General features: G+C 43.2%; 1 protein-coding gene across 1 annotated transcript in view; it reads left to right on the plus strand.

The window, feature by feature from the left end:
- Positions 1-19,192, plus strand: part of NRK (Nik related kinase) — a 294,683-nt gene that overhangs the window by 271,342 nt on the left and 4,149 nt on the right. Inside the window, exon 31 of the mRNA XM_066581768.1 lies at positions 16,504-16,643. Within this exon, the coding sequence (XP_066437865.1) occupies positions 16,504-16,643 (140 nt within the window). The remainder of the gene's footprint in view (positions 1-16,503; positions 16,644-19,192) is intronic.

Below are 19,192 nucleotides of genomic sequence, written 5' to 3' on the forward strand. Positions count from 1 at the left end.
GTCCATAACGACTGCACGGCAAAAAGCATTTTGCCTCCCAAAAAACGCACTAAAAGTCATTAAAAAAATGTGTGTACCCCAAAATGGTACCAATAAAAACTACAGCTCGTCTTGCAAAAAATAAGTCCTCAGAAGAGCTCCGTCCATGGAAAAATAAAAAAGTTATAGCTAGAGATGAGCGAGTATACTCGCTAAAGGCAATTGCTCGAGCGAGTGAGTAGCGGCTGTCAGCAGGAGGGAGCGGGGGGGAGAGAGAGATCTACCCTCCATTCCGCCCCGCTCTCCCCCGCAGCTCCGTGCCCGCTGCCGGCACCTGAACCTGCAGTCTCGAGTGGGGGAGATACTCGCTAAAGGCAATGCTCGCTCGAGCAATTGCCTTTAGCGAGTATACTCGCTCATCTCTAGTTATTAGAGATGAGCGAACGTACTCGTAATGAGTACTTACGCACCCGAGTACCGCCATTTTCGAGTACTTCAGTACTCGCGCGTAAAGATTCGGGGGGGGGCGGGGAGAGGCGCGGCGGTGCGGGGGGTAGCAGCGGGGAACAGGGGGGAGCCCTCTCTCTCTCCCTCTCCCCCCCACTCCCCGCTGCAACCCCCCCGCGCCGCCACGGCGCCCCCCGAATTTTTTCGCCCGAGTACGGAAGTACTCGAAAATCGCGGTATTCGGGCGAAAAAGGGGCGGGGCCGAGCACGTTCGCTCATCTCTAATAGTTATAGCACTTTGAATGCAGTGAGTTTAGAAAAAAATAATAATTTCCAAAAAAAGGGTTTTTATTGTGGAAAAATGGAAAAACCTAGAAAAAAATATAAGAATTCCGGTATCATTGTAACCGTACCAACCGTCAGGAAAAAATGTAGTTTGTCATTTATGCTGCATAATTATCGCTTAAAAAAACCCCAAAATCTATGGCAGAATTGATGCGTTTTCTCTCCCTACGATCATAAAAAAAAATAATAAAAGTTTCACAATGTAGTCTATGTACCCAAAAATAGTACCAATAAAAACTACAGTTCGCTACGGAAAAAACAAGCCCTTCTACGGCCGCGTCGACGGAAAAATAAAAAAGTTATGGCTTTTGAAAAATGGAGATGAAAAAATACCAAAAATCGTTTGGTCCTCAACGCCAAAATAGGCCGTGTCCTTAAGGGGTTAAAGAGGACCAGTGGGGCTGGCTGCAGAGATTTGCAACTGCAGACTTGCTGACTCTAATGATGTCTTTTTTTCCCCCTCTAATTCTTTTTGTCCCTATGTAAGGGCTCTTCTTAGTTTTATTTCCCAGAGCTGTGAATGTGTCAGGTGGGCGGTCCCCACAGCTCACTGACAATGGGTTATGTCAGACTTTATTGGTACTGAGCAGTGGGAACTGCCCACCTGACACATTGTACATCAAAAGACGAGCCCATGTGGGGGAACCGGAGGGAGTAGATTGAAAATAATAGACACCCATTGAGCCAGTGGGGCCATGGCTGCAAAGCTATGCAGCTGGCCCTGCTAACAAAGTTCACGTAGCTGCATGACACTCGTGTTGGACATCACTTTGATCACTGTGGTAGAATTGGGGAACTTCTGTACTCTGCATTTTTTTTCCTGTGTTTATCCTTTTAATTCTGAGCTGTTTCCTGGTAGATATCACCTATCAATTAGGTTCTGCCAGCACACCAATCACTGCGTCTCTCTAGCAGCCAATCAGTGTGCTCATCGCTCTGTATGAACCAATTGGCATTTTGGGGTCCCTAAATTTGGGCAATTTGGGGCTCATGGCTTGTCTTAATAGAACAATCACAGGACAATCACAAGTTCATGTCTACTATGGGAACTGAAGAATAATAAGTTTTATTAGGAAACATAAAAAGTTGTAAAAGTTTGAAAATCTTTTTCCCAGTCTTCACATCAAAAAATAAAAAATGTAAAAATTAAAATTGATATGGCAGCTGCTGTAAAAGTCCAATTTTTAGTAAAATATCACATTATTAATCCCACATGGCAAATGCTGCCAGAAAAAAAAAAACTATACACACTGCTATAATGGCCCTTTTGGTCACCTCGACTCCAAGAAAAAACTTTAATAAGAAGTAATCAAAAAGTTGTGTACACTCCTAAATGGTATCAATAAAAACTACAGGTCACCTGCAAAAAGAACAAGCCCCCACACAACCCCATTGATGGAAAACTAAAGTTATACGGGTCAGAAAATAGCAGCACCAAGCAAATTCTTTTATAAAGGTATTTTATTTCTTGAAGTAGCACTATAAAAAAAAATTATATAATTATATTTGGTATTGCTGTAATCCTACTGACCCACAGAATAAAGGTAAGGCTGGATTCAGACGAACATATATTGGCTGGGTTTTCACGCCGAGCTGATATACGTCGTCCTCATCTGCAGGGGGGGAGGATGGAAGAGTCAGGAGAAGGAACTGAGCTCCTGCCCCCTCTCTGCCCCCTCTCCGCCCCTCTGCGCTATTTGCAATGAAAGGAGGTGGGATGGGGGTGGGGCTAAGTTCCAAGAATTAGCACCGCCCCCGTCCCGCCTCTCCCCATTGCAAATAGTGTAGAGGGGCGGAGAGGAGGCAGAGAGGGGGCGGGAGCTCAGAGCACTGCTCCTGGCTCTTCCAGGCTCCCCCCCTGCAGAGAGAGAAGACGTATATCGGCTGGGCGTGAAAACCCGGCCGATATACGGTCGTCTGAATCCAGCCTAAGAATGACAATTATGTTTTCTTTTCCACTTCTTCCCACTTGGAAAACTTTAAAATTTCTAATACATTATATAGTATGCTAAATTGTACCATTAAAAAATACAATTTGTACCACAAAAACGAGCCCTCATGTAGCTAGGTTGTTGGAAAAATGGGGGGTTTTTTGAAAGTGGGAAGATAAATATGAAACCTCAAAAACCAAAAGAGGGCTGCAGCAGGAAAGAGTTTAGATGCTAAATCAGCAGCTTGAATATATTGGAACCCTCGGTTTATCCACATTTAGTAACATAGAAGCCTTTTCTCTAGGAGGGTGACATTAGGATAGGAAGTCTTGCTTTGCCTTGTTTTTTAAGACTATCATCTCCATCTTTGCACATGTTCCGTGTGGTTATAGGCAGAGGCCTAACTTGAAGCTCCCGGGCCCCGATACAAAACTTGTAACAGGGCCCCCAACTATAATGCTTTACTTATAGTACTGGGTTCCCTATATGGAGAGGAGAGGCCTTATGGGCCCCCTAAGGCTCCTGGGCCCGGGTGCAACCGCATCCTCTGCATCCTCTATAGTTACGCCCCTGGTTATAGGGACTCATGGATTTGATGAGACCAATATACCCAAGTCCAACACTGGAAATGATAAATTTGTGAATGTAAATCAGTTAATTAGTGGTTCTCTCAATGGAACTGTATAGTAAACCTCTAAATAAGATCTCATATCTGTTTGTCATGAAGATTTCCAGGCTCCAAAGTTTGAAGCAAAATCTCAATATATGCAAAACCAATATTCTTCTTGCCTGCGAACGATTAGAAAATCATATATGAAATATTTGATTTCATGCAAATTGAAAAACCTCTCATTTCTAATAATAAACTGACAGATTTTGACTTTATAAGACAACGTTTGCTGCCTTGTGTCAATAGCTCAGTTTATAAGAGGTTTGTTTCTGCTGTAAGAGTACAGAAGGCTTCTAAATTATGTGCAACCCGCAGACCTTGATATAGGCTATGGTGTGGCAGATTATCATAGGGGCACTTTAGGCAGCCGGGAGCTTTAGGTTACCAGGCAGCCACCCAAATAATCCAACATAGCCACCACCATGAACAGAGCCTAAATGGTATCCTGTAATTGTGATCAAAGTTTTCCTTTTTGTTTAGCAAATACCTTTTGATTAGGCATGAGCGAGTATACTCGCTAAGGCACATTACTCGAGCGAGTAGTGCCTTAGCTGAGTATCTCCCCGCTCGTCTCTAAAGATTCGGGGGGCAGGGAGCGGGGAGGAACGGAGGGGAGATCTCTCTCTCCCCCCCCGCAACTCACCTGTGACCCGCGTCGGCCCCCGAATCTTTAGAGATGAGCGGGGAGATACTCGGCTAAGACACTACTCGCTCGAGTAATGTGCCTTAGCGAGTATACTCGCTCATCTCTACTTTTGATGACTTTTTCACAGGATAGGTCATCAATAGTTGGCTTCTCAATGAGAAGGCTTTACTCTCATTGAAATGAATGGCAGTGATGCCTTCTATTAAACTTCCACCTTTTGAACTGTAAGTGTGATTAAAAGGCTTCATCTTTCATTGATTTCAATGGGAGTGAAGACCTCTATGATTTTGCTTTCGACCCCCGATGTCTACGTTCAGCCCTGCTGCACTGACAGCAGGCCGGACGATCAACTGATCACTGAGAACGCTAATCAAGCCTAAGGGGATAGGTTAGCAATAGTATTCACCTAGTAAACCCCTTCTTAACTAAATGATTTCCTGCTCAAGTAGGTGCAGGTACAGGAGTAAGCAGTCAGACCCACCTCATTTTTTTCCAGGCCGGTCTTCTAAATTCTTATATAGGCTGTTAACATTCAAAATTATAATTTCTTGTCTCTTCATTTTTCCAGACAAAGAGCTGTTAGCACACCCAAGCACAACCGAAGGGTTCAATTATAAATTTGCTATGATGTAATTCGATGTCTAACAGTGGGGAACTTTTCACTTTAATTAGTTTTCACAGACCCAAAACTAACCTTCAGAACTTTGTTTGAGAGGGCAGCAAATGAATTTTGATACATGACACATGGAAATAGAAAAGCTATGACCGTCATTAGGACTTCATTTACACACATTGGCCCTTTTAATTAAACAAAGCTCATATGCTTTAACAACTGTGTTCCTTAATTGATCGTATCAAAGGCATATTTAATGTTTGCTCTAAAGTGAATCTATTAATTATATATCTGATGCTGCAGTACAACAGATTACAGCGGTTGGAGTCTTCCAATTTTCAGTAATTTAATAATGTCTAACTTTAAGAAAAATAAGTGAATCTCTCGAAGATTAACTGTATGGGGCAACACGAAAGTCTTAAACAGCAATATCAAAATATATCTGGTAAATAGGGGTATTTCGGTGGTCCACTTCTGTCAAGTTCTTAAATGTCACCCAGCCTTCCTAGATAACTTAAGAGCCACTTGTGCCTAATGATGATGTGCTTGGCCGTTTCCATAAGTTCCATGGATATCGATGATTCTTTTAGCCTCCTCCTACATGCAGCCACTTACCTAGGATTGCCAAACCAGGATTGAGGGGCATTTTAGGTAGCTTTATATGGTATGAACATTGGGTGCGTTTACATCCAACAGCCTTACCAGCAACCATCATCTCTGTGCTCCTGTTTTCATGGCCTGACATGGTTTCCAGTTCGACGACTCCAACAAGTGGGCAGTTGGTTGCTCAGTGCCCTGTCGGTGGCAGCTTGTACAGAAGACTATTATTGCCCGAATACTTTGTTTCCAGCAATAATTCGGGCGCTAATCATCCTGTGTGAAAGTACATTTGGTCCAAAATGTGGTGTGATCATTGCTGTGTCCCGGGATTCCATCCCAAGGTTACTTCTCAAACCCCAAAAACAAGTTTCGGATGGAAACCTGGAACAGAACCATAGACTTCCATTCTTCCAACAGAGACCAATAAGGTCTCTGAGCAGCTTTCAGTTTTTCCACCATTTGCGCTGGCCACAACATTAGCCACACTTATATGGAATAGGACCAAATGACACCTATGTACCTGCTCATTGGAAGTGTAGATGTAATTTGCTCACTATAAGACAAAATGAGCCAAATACACTGTATTAAGAGGTAAGTGCCTTTTTAATAACTTGACTCACTCCAATGGAGTCCTTTTATTTAGGCTGGCGTAAAAAACGACATTCTTTGTAAATGTTGGCTAATGTCTGCAGGAATTGGTATTCGCTATGCAATGCAGACACAAGCTGTCAGATGGGATTAGTCATTGCAACAGCCTATATGAGCACTGACAGAATATAGGCTGAAATAACTAGGGCCTGTATGCAACTGATGGATCTACAGTGAAGGCTTTAAAAAGATTCTTCAACTTTTTCAATTCCCTAAAATTGTTCTATAATTATGGCAAAACCCCTGTTTATATGCCCTGCATAAGCGATTGACATTCTAGGCATGGTCCTCTTACATGGAAAGCCATTCCTCTGAATGGCTACCATTAGTATTGAGTGAACCAACGCTGCCGGACCCTGTTTTGGGTTGAACTTTGCTAAGAGTTTGGTGCAGACCCAAAACTCCAGTGGATCATCTTGGCCAAACCCACTAAAAGAACAATCTTTCTTCTTCTTCCTTCTGTTTTTAGGTATTGGTGAAGTACCTGTTCGGTCCAAACTGATTTTATCCAAACCGAACATTTGAAAGGTTTGCTCAGGACTAGCTACCGTGTAATGCTACATTTTTCTGCAGTGGGTTGCAACTTTTTTTGAAAAAATCAACTATTTGCTGGGGATGTTGGAGCAGAAGTTGGGACAATCAGCTGATCACCCCTGTACCCCCTTTTGGAAAGGGGTTGTCTCTGATGAGATGATGACCCCTTTAAAGTCACATCAAGTTCTGTCTGTGCAGAGACTATCTTGCATCTATTGCAGGATTATGACTACCGAGAGAAACATTTGTCTGCGTAGCCATTTCACCAATGTAAACAGGAAAGATCCGTGATAAAAGCTGCTTTTGAAGGCGGCAAGAGGCTGTTTACACAGTCAATATTTGACTTTTCCCTTAGAGATGATGCCTAATGTTAATCAATATCTTAATCGCTTTCAACCTTCTGGCTGCCATTTGCAACCATTTTTCCAGTATCCGTCAGGAGGGCAGACGTGTTTTTTACGATCTTGTCAGCTGTACAAGTACATAACGGGCCGTGTTTTATCAGAGTGTACAGTCAGCTGTAATCTCCGATGGACATGGGGCTCTTTTTTATTTTGCGGAATCAATTTGTAAGAATACATTAGCAGATTAGCCGGACAGGTTTGGGGTTTTGATTTTCTTTAATATAGCAGGTTTGGTCTATCTGTACGATTCTCAATGTAGTTAACGATCACAAGATAAACAGTATGCTTGTTATGAAGATATTTAAAAATGCTTAGTTTAACCCCTTAGTGACGGCGCTATCGTAAAACTACGTCCTGCTGTTGCAGGACGTGTATGGAGGGAGGTAGCGCTTTAGAAAGGCCCCAGGGCTGCCTTAGCAGACTGCCTATCAAGCCATCCCCGTGGGGTGGCTAGATAGACTGCCTGTGAAAAAGCAGTATGACGTAATGTTATAGCATTACGTCATACTGCAGGAGCGATCAAAGTATTGCATGTTAAAGTCCCCCAGGGGGACTTCAAAGTAAAGTAAAAAAAATCAAAGTTTTTTTAATTGTAAAAAAAAAAAAGTTATAAAAGTTTTAATCACCCCCCTTTTGCCATATCTATTATTAAAAAATCGAAATCATAAAATAAAAATATGTATTTGGTGTCGCTGCATCCTTAAAAGCCCGATCTATTAAAGTAGTGCATTATTTTTCCTGCATGTTGAACATCGTCCGAAAAAAAAAATAAAGAACGCCAGAAACACACTTTTTTAGTTACCCTGTTTCCCAGAAAAAAACGCAATAAAAAGCGATCAAAAAGTCGTATGTACTCCAAATTGATACTACCGGACATCCTGCAAAAAATGAGCCCGTGCTCAACTACATCAACGGAAAAATAAAAATGTTATTGCGCGCAAACAATGACCGCAGAAAATAATTGGAAAAAATTAAATATCTTAAAAAAAAAAAGTACTACAGCAAAAAAAACGATATAAGTTTGGTATTGTAGTAATCGTGCTGACCCATAGAATAAAAATATCAGGTCGTTTTTGTTGCAGTTTGTGCCCTTAGAAACAGGACGCACCGAAAAATGGTGGAATGTCATTTTATTTTTCCATTTCTCTCCGCTTAGAATTTTTTAAAAGTTTTTCAGTAAATTATATAGTGCAATAAATAGTGCCATTGAAAAATACAACTCATCCCGCAAAAAACAACAAGCCCTCATACAGCGACGTCGATGGATAAATAAAGGAGCTACAATTTTTAAAAGGGAGTAGGAGAAAACAAAAATGGAAAGAAGCAAAAAAAGCTCCGTCTTAAGGGGTTAAAGGATAAGTGCATTTTTGCAACTACTTCTTCCTTCTGAAGCTACTTCGCAAAGTGTCTTGATAAAGCAAAAACTTGTATATACAGCTTTAATGTGGACTTGTTTCCATGGCTACATACAAACCATAGTACACCATCTTACCAAAAGTAATTGGACACCATAACAAAAATCTAAAGTAGTTTTTATTTATATATGTTAATGCTTAGTGGGTCTCCTTCAGCTCTAATGACATCGGATACTCCATGTGGCTTACTTCCTACTGACATCTGATACACTTCAGTTGCTGTTTGCTTCCATTCATTCTGCAAACATATGGCGACTTCTCCCAGAAAAGGTGCATCGGCAGTTGACAATAGTGCAAGGAACATGGTCACTGGACAGTTGAGCAATGGAAGAACTTTCTTTGGAGTGATGTATCACTCCATCTTCATATCAGATGGATGTACCTGGGTGTGGAGGACGCCTGTGGAACACCATTTTGTCTGAGTATGTTGTACCAACAGTTAAGTTTGGCAGAGGTTCCATTACGGTTTGGGGATGTGTTACGTTGCAGGGTCTCTGTTCGTTGGTTGTAGTGACAAGAACTATCTACACAGAGGTATACTTTGACATTCTAGACAATGTGCTGCTGACAATGTGGCAATACTTGTTGGAAGTATTGCTGATCATTCCCAAAGACTGAACTCGTACAGAAGGGATTTTTTTAGTGTCCTGGACTCAAATTTTTTGAGGACATGTTAATAACTGAGGGTTCAGTACCTGGGACCACATCTGCAACCCACTCGTATCTCTCTCTGTCTATCTCTCTCCCCCTCTCTCTCTCTCTCCCCTCTCTCTCTCTCTCCCCTCTCTCTCTCTCCCCTCTCTCTCTCTCCCCCCCTCTCTCTCTCTCTCTCCTCCCCCCCTCTCTCTCCCCCCCCCTCTCTCTGTCTCTCTCTACCCCTCTCTCTCTCTCTCTCTCTCTCTCTCTCCCCCTCTCTCTCTCTCCCCCCCTCTCTCTCTCTCTCTCTCTACCCCCCCCCTCTCTCTCTCTCTCTCTCTACCACTCTCTCTCTCTCTACCCCTCTCTCTTTCCCTTTCCCTTCCTTTCAGACTAAAAATTTTCAAATGAGGCGCGCTGCGTCGCAGTGAGGAGGGGCCAAAACAGGCATGTTACTGCGGGGAGACGCCAAAAGCTGGGGCGGGGTCGAACGCGATTTGATGCTCGTTCGAGTAACGAGCACCATCGAGTACGCTAATGCTCGAACGAGCATACAAGCTCGCCAGAGTACGTTCGCTCAACTCTACACTCATCGCCTCTTCCTCGGTATTGACCTTTCCCCTTGCAAAAAGGGCATCTCCCCCCTTCCCTTTCCCACTTCTCCCATGGGAAGAGGCCATTACTGAGGATTTGTTGTAAATAATCTTTCGGAGGTTGCAAGGCCAGCCTTAAAAACCCTCCTGGAGGATGGTGACATAAAAAATAACACCTGCTGATATAGGGGGATCTATTGTGACCATGGATCGCCAAGCTTCTAAACAAGAAGCCAACTTTCAGATGTGGATATATATCAAACAATGGGTAATGATCCAATTTTATCAGTTAAAAATAGGATTTCAGAAATTGAAAGATATATCATTGAATATAGAGCGAGTGCTGGGATTCTTTGAAATTGTCTACTTAACTTCAATGTGCCCAGTGAGAGCCAGACCTCCTGATAACAAGACCATTAAGGATTTGGGCCAAAGGATAGTGGCCCAAATAGTAATTGTCCCTCTTAGTGGCCCCAATAGTAATTTTGACCTCAGTTGTAGTGACTACCAGCCAGGCAGCAATCTAACGAACATTTAACTCACTGGCTCTTTAGGTCTAGTCCTGTGGTGGCAGCAGCCGCTGCTGTGATCAGACTGTGACCTGTGCCCTGTCCGCCCAATGTTTACACTGCACACAGGCCGGTGTCTGTGTACAATAAAGGCCCATTTAGACACAACAATGCTCAAGCAACTTTTGAGCGATAATCGTTGTGTGCCTTTAAACGCATGGTGGTTGTTCAAACGTTGAGCGATCACCCTGCGCTCCACGTGGAGGATACAGAAGACAAGTGGGGCAGCTTGTCTTCTGCATCCAGCTGTTCTCTGCTCGGAGCACACGGCTGTTATACAGCCGAGCGCTCCGAGCGGGGTATGCAGAACACAGCTGGACCGCTCTGTTCTACATACCCCGGCTGTTCACGGAGCGCTCAGCTTGTATACAGCTGTGCGCTCTGTGTGGAGTATGAAGAATATAGTTGGACCGCTCTGTTCTTCATACCCAGCCTGTAATCAGGGAGTGGGATATAGCTGAAACAATGGTACCAGCTGTATCCCGCTGTGAATCCCTGATAAGGCTCATCGTCGTTTTTCAGCTCGCTGAAAGATAACGATGAGCGATGGATTAACGAAAACTGCACAATGTCAGTGCAGTTACACAGAACGATTACACTGGCCAACAAAATTGAAAACATTTTTTTGGTGCCGGGAATGTTACAACTGATTTAGTGTATATTTGGCCTATTATTTATGAATATGCAAACAGTTTCTCTCCTTCAGCTATAGTTTCAGCACATGCGCATGGCCAGCCACGCCACGTCACATCACCAATCTTATTCGTACATTTACTTTGTCCCGACCGGTAGTGAGGAACAGTTGTGTACATTTATCGTCCAAGGTGTTGTGGAGTGTTGTAACTATACAATCATTGTGTTCAGGGGCGTACCCAAAAGCTCAGGGGCCCGGGTGCAAAAGTTCAGCTTGGGCCCCCTCCTTCCTAAATCATGCTGCATTCAGCTGCAAAACAAATTTCCATACATCATCTAGCCCCTTAGTGTAATCTTTCCAAATATGATGCATTTCCTACGCTACATGAAAATTTGTTTGCAGCCCCTTAGGCCACTCTCACACACACACTAGAGTATACACACACAAGGGTACTATGTGATCACTGACTCCTCCAACACTGGTGACATCATCACAGGTCCTGGATGCTGTTGTTGGCTCTCCCAGTGGGGGTCTGTGTGAGACGGCTGTGAGGTGAGTGATAGCAGCGGCTGTCCTCTCCTCTCCAGGACGCCTGGGGTGATCTTCTGCTGGCATCCCTTCCTGCTGGTGACCAGCCAGCCAAGCACTCAGCATGCAATCTCTATATCGCTGGGGTCGCTGGGCCCCTGATCGCAAGGGGCGGGTGGGAATCGCCACCCTTGCTCCCCCTAGCGATACGCCTGTGGTTGTGTTGTTTGAAAGTTTATACACATGATGGCCTCTACCAGTTGGAGAAGTTGTTTAAATCACCTAAATGTATTTTGCTACATCTGTGGGGAATATACCCTACAAGACAATAGAAAACCTATATCAGACTTCGTGAAACAGGTCTACCATGCAATGGATGATGGGATAAACATATGATGGCTGATTACTGCTGGAATTTGCAAAGAGACTCTCTTACCAAAGCTCATTCACGAATGTCCCATAAAAGAAACCTAAACTAATGTCCGTTTCATTTATGGTTTCATTTTCATTATTTGGAATAGGAAATTGTTACATAGTCCACTTTGTTTTGTTCCTTGCATCACGATATTGTAGAAAATAACACTAATTTGTATGGTATTTGTTTAATTATATTGATCGTATGTGTAATATGGAATAGGGTAATAAAATTCAGTCGGTGCCTATATCACAGAAGCTAGAGCTGATAGGGAAAAATGCATGGCATATTTGAAATTTGCACATGAAATATACCTTATATCAGCTATCAAATGCTCTGCACCAAAATATGTGTTGGCCAGTGTTATCGATCAAAAGACGGCTTTTGAGCGAATTTTGAGTGATAATTGTTGTGCCTAAATGGGCCTTCAGGCAGATACCGGGAAGAGGTCAGGGGGTCACACTCTGATTACAGCAATGGCGCCCCCTCAAATCCACTGCTGGACGTAACTACAGAGCAAGTGAGTTTACTGCCTGACTGGTTGCTTTCCGGCTAGCTCACAGGTGACAAATAGTTATTACTGGCCATTAACATGGCAAGTTAAAAATTAACATGGTCCATGTGGCAACCCACTGCCCCTCTGGGGTCCTGCTCACTGTCACCCGAGGCGGTAGACTCCGGTTGCCTTATGGTAGAAGTGCCCCGCTTTGGGGTCCTTAGTGGTTTAACCTGACTTATTAGACGTTTATGGCCAATCAATCATTTATCTAAAGAATAAAAAAATGGAGGTTAACTTTTTCAAATTTCAATATATAGCTTAAAGGGGTTGTCCCGCGCCGAAACGTTTTGTTTTTTTTTCAATAGCCCCCCCGTTCGGCGCGAGACAAACTCGATGCATGTTATAAAAAAAAAAAACGTCCAGTACTTACCCGAATCCCCGCGCTCCGGCGACTTCTTACTTACCTTAGTAAGATGGCCGCCAGGATCTTCACCCACGATGCACCGCGGGTCTTCTCCCATGGTGCACCGTGGGCTCTGTGCGCTCCATTGCCGATTCCAGCCCCCTGATTGGCTGGAATCGGCACACGTGACGGGGCGGAGCTACAAGGAGCAGCTCTCCGGCACGAGCGGCCCCATTCGGAAGGGAGAAGACCGGACTGCGCAAGCGCGTCTAATCCGGTGATTAGACGCTGAAATTAGACGGATCCATGGCGACGGGGACGCTAGCAACGGAACAGGTAAGTGAATAACTTCTGTATGGCTCATAATTAATGCACAATGTACATTACAAAGTGCATTAATATGGCCATACAGAAGTGTATAGACCCACTTGCTTTCGTGGGACAACCCCTTTAATATCTACAATTTATTTTCTTTTTGGGGGAGTTGACCTTTCATGCTGCTTTTTGAGCATTTTTACAGATTACTCTTTACTGACTGTCATTGCAAAGATCTCAGTAACGTACAGTAGATTCTGACATTGGGATATCCTTTCACATATAATGTGTCAGGTATTATTGCTCAGGCTAGTTACCTGCTCACCTTTCTAGGTAGGTTTTCTAGGACTATTTCAGAATGAGGTTAAGTTTACAAGGAAACAAATTAGCCCTGAACATTCATTTATGAACGCAGATACTAAAAATAATGCTAGCATCAACCCTAAGAAATCCCATTGGTGATCCAGTTTAAACGTGGCATCAGGTGCAGGTTTGTGGATGTCATACTGAGTTCCCATGCCTCATTACACTCAGCTGCTGCATACTCTTGGCCGTAACCTTCAACGTATTATTAAGCGTGTGCAGATCTTTATATTTGACCCTGCATCCCTAGGGCATGTGTTAATGTCTCTGTAGAGGAGGCCTACTGCACTGATTCTTTGAAATCCATTATAAAAGTATTTAAAGGGGTTAATATCTGTGAACTAATAACATTGCAGCCATCCAAAGAGCAGCAAGATGGGAGATTCACTCGTGTGCCTTTTTATTAAAAAAAAACAAACCTGAAGCTTTGCGCCGTGTCGCTTAAAATATTGTTTTTTTTCTAAGTGGTCGTTGCCAGTTTCTCCAATTTTGTGGAAGGGGATCAAGAACTTTGAGGGAGTTTGCAAACTACTAGTGTGGTGTGAAGAATATTCCAACTTTTGTGGAACATGGTGCATGGTACTGGGCTAACCCTATCTCTGCCAGTGCTATCCGGCAGTAACGACGCTTTCACGTGTATTGGTTAAAGGGGTTGTCCCACGGCCAAAACGAAAAAAATTTCACACCCCAGTCCCCCATGTTAAGCAAGCATTACAAACTACCCATGTAAATCTTTTTTTTTTAGAGCGTTTCTACTCACCATGAAGCTGTTTCATGAAGTTATAAAAATCTTCTTCCAAGATGGCCGCCGTCATTTCCCAAGGTGCACCGCTGGTCTTCTCCCATGGTGCACTGCGGGTCTTCTCCCATGGTGCACCGTGGATGTTCTTCTCCAGTCTGAGCTCCACTGCCGATTACAGCCACCTCATTGGCTGATCGGCACTACGTGATGGGGCGGAGCTACGCGATGATGCTGAGAAGGGGGAGGAGCCAGGATGCAGCTCGTGAGCTTGGACCTAACAGAAGAGGATTCTTCTCTGCGCAAGCGCGACTGTTGCGGCGACCAGAGAAGAAGGCTTCAGTCGTTGCCATGGAGACGGGGACGCCAGCACCGGAGGGGTAAGTGTATAACTTCTGTATGGCCAATATTTAATGCGCGATGTATATTACAAAGTGCATTAATATGGCCATACAGAAGTGCTTAACCCCACTTGCTTCTGCAGGACAACCCCTTTAACCCCTTCCCACTGCAGCCCTTTTTTTTTCTTTCCTCCCGCTTTCAAAAAAATCATAGCTCTTATTTATCCAGTTGTATAGCTATTAGAGATGAGCGAGTATACTCGCTAAGGCACATTACTCGAGCGAGTAGTGCCTTAGCTGAGTATCTCCCTGCTCATCTCTAAAGATTCGGGGGCCGGCGTGGGTGACAGGTGAGTTGCGGCGGGGAGCGGGAGGGAGAGATCTCCCTTCTGTTCCTCTCCGCCCCCACCGGCCCCCGAATCTTTAGAGACGAGCGGGCAGATACTCGTCTAAGGCACTACTCGCTTGAGTAATGTGCCTTAGCGAGTATTCTCGCTCATCTCTAATAGCTATATAAGGGCTTGTTTTATGTGGGACACATTGTGTTTTTCAATGGCACCATGTGATTGTTCTCAGTAAGAGAAACCAAGTACCCTTGTAGAGAAGATACCTTTCAATGACTGACTAAAATACATGATGTTATAGCGAGCTTTCAAATCTACTTTGGATTTTTCTTCAAGTGTCCATTAAGCCTGAGAAAGAACCCTACATTTTGAAATCTTGCTTATAGCATTATGTCTTTGGGTTAGCCATTAAAATGTATCAAGATCTTGGTTTCTCTTACGGATAACAATCACATTTTGCTCTATTGGCTTAACACCCCTAACAAACTTTTTTTTTTCTTTTTACTCAATGGTACCATATAATCTACTGGAAAAGTTTTGAAGATTTTTGAAGTGTGGGGAATGGAAAAAAATGCATCGGGGTTTATTGCTTTGATGAAGTTGATGGTGCAGTAAAAATAACATGTAATTAGTGATGAGCGAGCATACTCGCTAAGGGAAATTGCTCGAGTGAGCATTGCCCTTAGCGAGTATCTGCCTGCTCGAGAGGAAAGATTCGGGTGCCGGCAGCGGGCAGGGAGCGTTGGGGGAGAGCAGGGAGGAACGGAGGGGAGATCTCTCTCTCCCCCCCGCTCCCCCCTGCTGACTGCCGCAACTCACCACTCCCCCGCGCCGGCACCCGAACCTTTCCTCTTGAGCAGGCAGATACTCGCTAAGGGCAATGCTCGCTCAAGCAATTGCCCTTAGCGAGTATGCTCGCTCATCTCTACATGTAATATTTGTTCAGTGGATCAGTACTATTACAGAAATACAAATTTTATGCTGTTTTTTTAATGTAGTACAACTATAAAAAAAATAAAAATTTAAATTACCTTTTTTTACAAAAAAAATAGCTTTCTGTCGTCATCTTTTGACTCCTATTTTATTTTGTTAGCAGTTAGGTTGTGTAGGGAGTCACTTCTAACATGGTGACCTGTAGCTGTTTTTACTGCTTCTTTGCCATTCATGCGCCTTTTGGTTGGTTGTTCAATTTTATCTTGAAAAGTGCAATTTTAGTATTGTTTATCTTGTTTTGACAGCGTTCACTGCATGGGATTAATGTGATATTTTAATAACGTGGATTTTTGTGGTCGTAGGAATACCAATTTGTAATTTTTTCGATTATACAACTGGGCAAAGGCTTTTCTTTGATAAAATAAAACTTTTTTAAAAAACATTTAACTCATTCTGAGAGTTTCTTCAGTCCCCACAGGGGTCTTGAACCTGCGATTCCTTGATAGGCAATCACATTCATGGCAGCCCCAGTCTGTAATGACAACCGAATAGCACCTCACAATCTCATCTTAAGGGGGTCTTCACGACCTCTGAACGTTGATCGGAGCATTTAAATTTTGCTCTCAGAATTAACTAGCATTTAAAGGGTTAACAGCCGTGATTCCTGTGATCGCTTATGACGGCTGTCGCTGGCGGGTGTCAGCTGTCAAAGATGGCTGACACAGACCGTATGAAGTGGGTTCATCTTCCAAGTCCACTTTAAATACCTAATGTGTTCACACCCAGGAAGAGATTGACATCTTGATGAAATTTCCTACTCTAGGATCGACAGAAGTAGCTGCATAATTTAGTGTTTAGACATTGGGAAATGGCCGCCCTAATGGAACAACCTTTTTTTGCAGATGAATAACCCCTTTAACATCCTTCTTAAAATTAACCACATATATATTCTCTTCCAGCATATCTTCAGTCCAATCAAATTATGGGTTGGGGAGAGAAGGCGATTGAGCTTCGCTCTGGAGAGACGGGGACTCTAGAAGGAGTGTTCATGCACAAGAAGGCCCAGAAGTTAAAGTTTCTTTGTGAAAGAAATGATAAGGTAAACCATAACTGGGAGTCAATTAAACTATTTATGTGCAGAATAAAGGAAATACATGGAAGGAGCTCGCCTTTACGGCCGCCGAGGGTCGTGTACAGATAACATGGTCTGTATAAGCCCTCACAGCACAGAAGATAATTTCATCTTAATTATTTTAAGTGAAGAAAACTAAGAGTTCTGCAAAACTTGATGATGTAATTAATCACTCCAGTCATCACTCTTACAACTAGATAACCCTTAAAGTGGTTTTCCCATGACTTAAAATTGCTTCACAACCACTCAGCCATAGCAATGACCTTCTATAGCCAGGGATTGGCTGCAGCAGTCACATGTCATGGTCATCCCCAACCGGAAGTATAGAGCGGCTGTGAAGCATTCTTAAGTAGTGGGAAAACCCATTTAAATGTTCTTTCTTCTACTTCAGTTCAGATATTCTTTAATTAAATCAGTGTATGACAACCTATGTGACTACAATTAATCCCTTCCTGGATCGTGTGTGTTAGTGTGGGCAATGGGTACTAACTGCTTCAACTTTTACAGAGAAGGTGTCCTTCCACCAAAAAAAACAACGTATGTTCTACATTCCTAAAATGGGGACATTGAACATTACAACTCACCCCACAAAGAACAAACCCTCACAATACCTGCAAAAAATAAGGCAAATATGTAGAGAAGCAAACACTTTTCTGACCTTCTACATGACCATTTTATGTAATAGAAAAATGAAGTTATGGCTTTTAGAAGGTGGGTAAGCAGAAAAATTGTTGAGTGTGGCCCCAAATAGACTAGCCCCAAGGATTGTATCAAGGTGCTCTATGACATGCATATGTCTTAATAAGACATATGAATAGGGTATGCCAAGATCCCCTTCTCTGGACTCGTCCTTTTAAACTCCAGAATGGAGAGCTGCTCAGTAATGGTTGAATGATTGCCATCTTTGTGGAGTGGACCTAAATGCTGTCCTCTTATTACATGACTGCCATTTTTGTAAATGGCCATCCTATAATACTGCATTGCCCCTGTAGCAGCTGTTGCATGGGAAATGTCAAGCTGGCAGTGGTTTTTCCCAGCTAAATCGGCTTTTTGCCCCAAGTTCTACTCTCGGAACTCTGGCAATGAGTTGATCCCACCAAACTGCCTATTCTCAAAGGGGTTGTGTAACTTGGCACAACCCCTTTGAATGGGTGAAGAGCTCCTTAGGGGCTTTTCATCAATGACCTATTTACTATTAATACAGGCTACTCGATTGCAATGGGGTCCAGTGTAATAAACTACCTATTTGGTTTGCTGATCATTGACTATGACTTGTCTGACAAATACGGGATTAGTCCCCTTACAGGTTCGCCACCTTTCCTCCACCTAGGTGGGTGGCCACACTTCAGTGACCCATATCCAGACCAGAGTAGGTGGTAAAATTCAGGAAGTCCATTCTATTTTGGCAGCAAATGGTTACAAAGGTAGCAATTCTTCACACTGTTTAGTCACAGTACACACATACATTAACAACCGATATCCTAGTTGTCTGGCTATTAACGCACATAAGATTCTCTCCTATCTAACACAGTGGCTTAGCACCACTACACATCACAACACTGTCCAACAGCATACTCAACCAGGGTGTCAGTCTAGGGGCGTCCTTCCCTGTCAGACTCATTGGCCGTACCACAGCCTGGTCTACCCCAGACCTCAGGCTTTCAGCCTCCTCCCAGCTTCTCTCCCAGGGAGTAGCTCCAGCAGTAGCCTGGCTCTGGCTTTCAGCAGCCAAACTCAATGTATCTAGAGGCTTTAACTCTTCCAGACACTCCCATACAGCTGTCCCTGCTGATTAGCACCTCCACATGCCTGTTCTCAAGCCCCCTGCTGGCTATTCGGTGTACTGCCTTGCCACATGTCAGTAATTAGAAGATTTTAAGGTCTCTATCAAAAAGTAGGAGCTCCTTATACAAAGGACTTACAATAAATGGAAGAATAATGAAAGTTTACCAATAGTACATTCTACAAATGGAATTCAGGACCTATCGCACATCATTGAGATCATATTGTACAAATAAAAATGGAAAATAAGACCATAAAGTGTTACGATCGCTTCATAACTGTAAAATATGTATTTCAACAAAGTATTAAAGAAAGAGTTGATGTCAGCATGAATAATCCATCCAGCTCTATATTTTAGGAATTATGACTTGATTGCCTATAATTGGACATACTGAGTTTGGATGATTTACTTGCCATTCTCTTCACGCTTTGCAAATCTCAAACCGCGTTTGGCTAATAAATATGATAAGCTAATGTCCCTGTCACTATATGAACTCTCCTGTCATTTGATAATTTTCCCATGTAATAGTCGTACTGCATGTGACAGGGACATATCTTACGAACCGGACAGGGGTTGGACATTAATGGCAGCAGTCTGACCGACCCAGGGCTATTTTCTTTATTGCTGTGAACTATTTATGAAAATCTATTTCTTGAGGGAAAAGCTGTCAGAGACGACTCTTCTCAAACAGCGTGAAATTCATCTCCATCCAGATAGTCTATTTAAAGCTTCG

Source organism: Eleutherodactylus coqui, chromosome 10, assembly GCF_035609145.1.
Source record: "Eleutherodactylus coqui strain aEleCoq1 chromosome 10, aEleCoq1.hap1, whole genome shotgun sequence".
Classification (NCBI taxonomy): domain Eukaryota; kingdom Metazoa; phylum Chordata; class Amphibia; order Anura; family Eleutherodactylidae; genus Eleutherodactylus; species Eleutherodactylus coqui.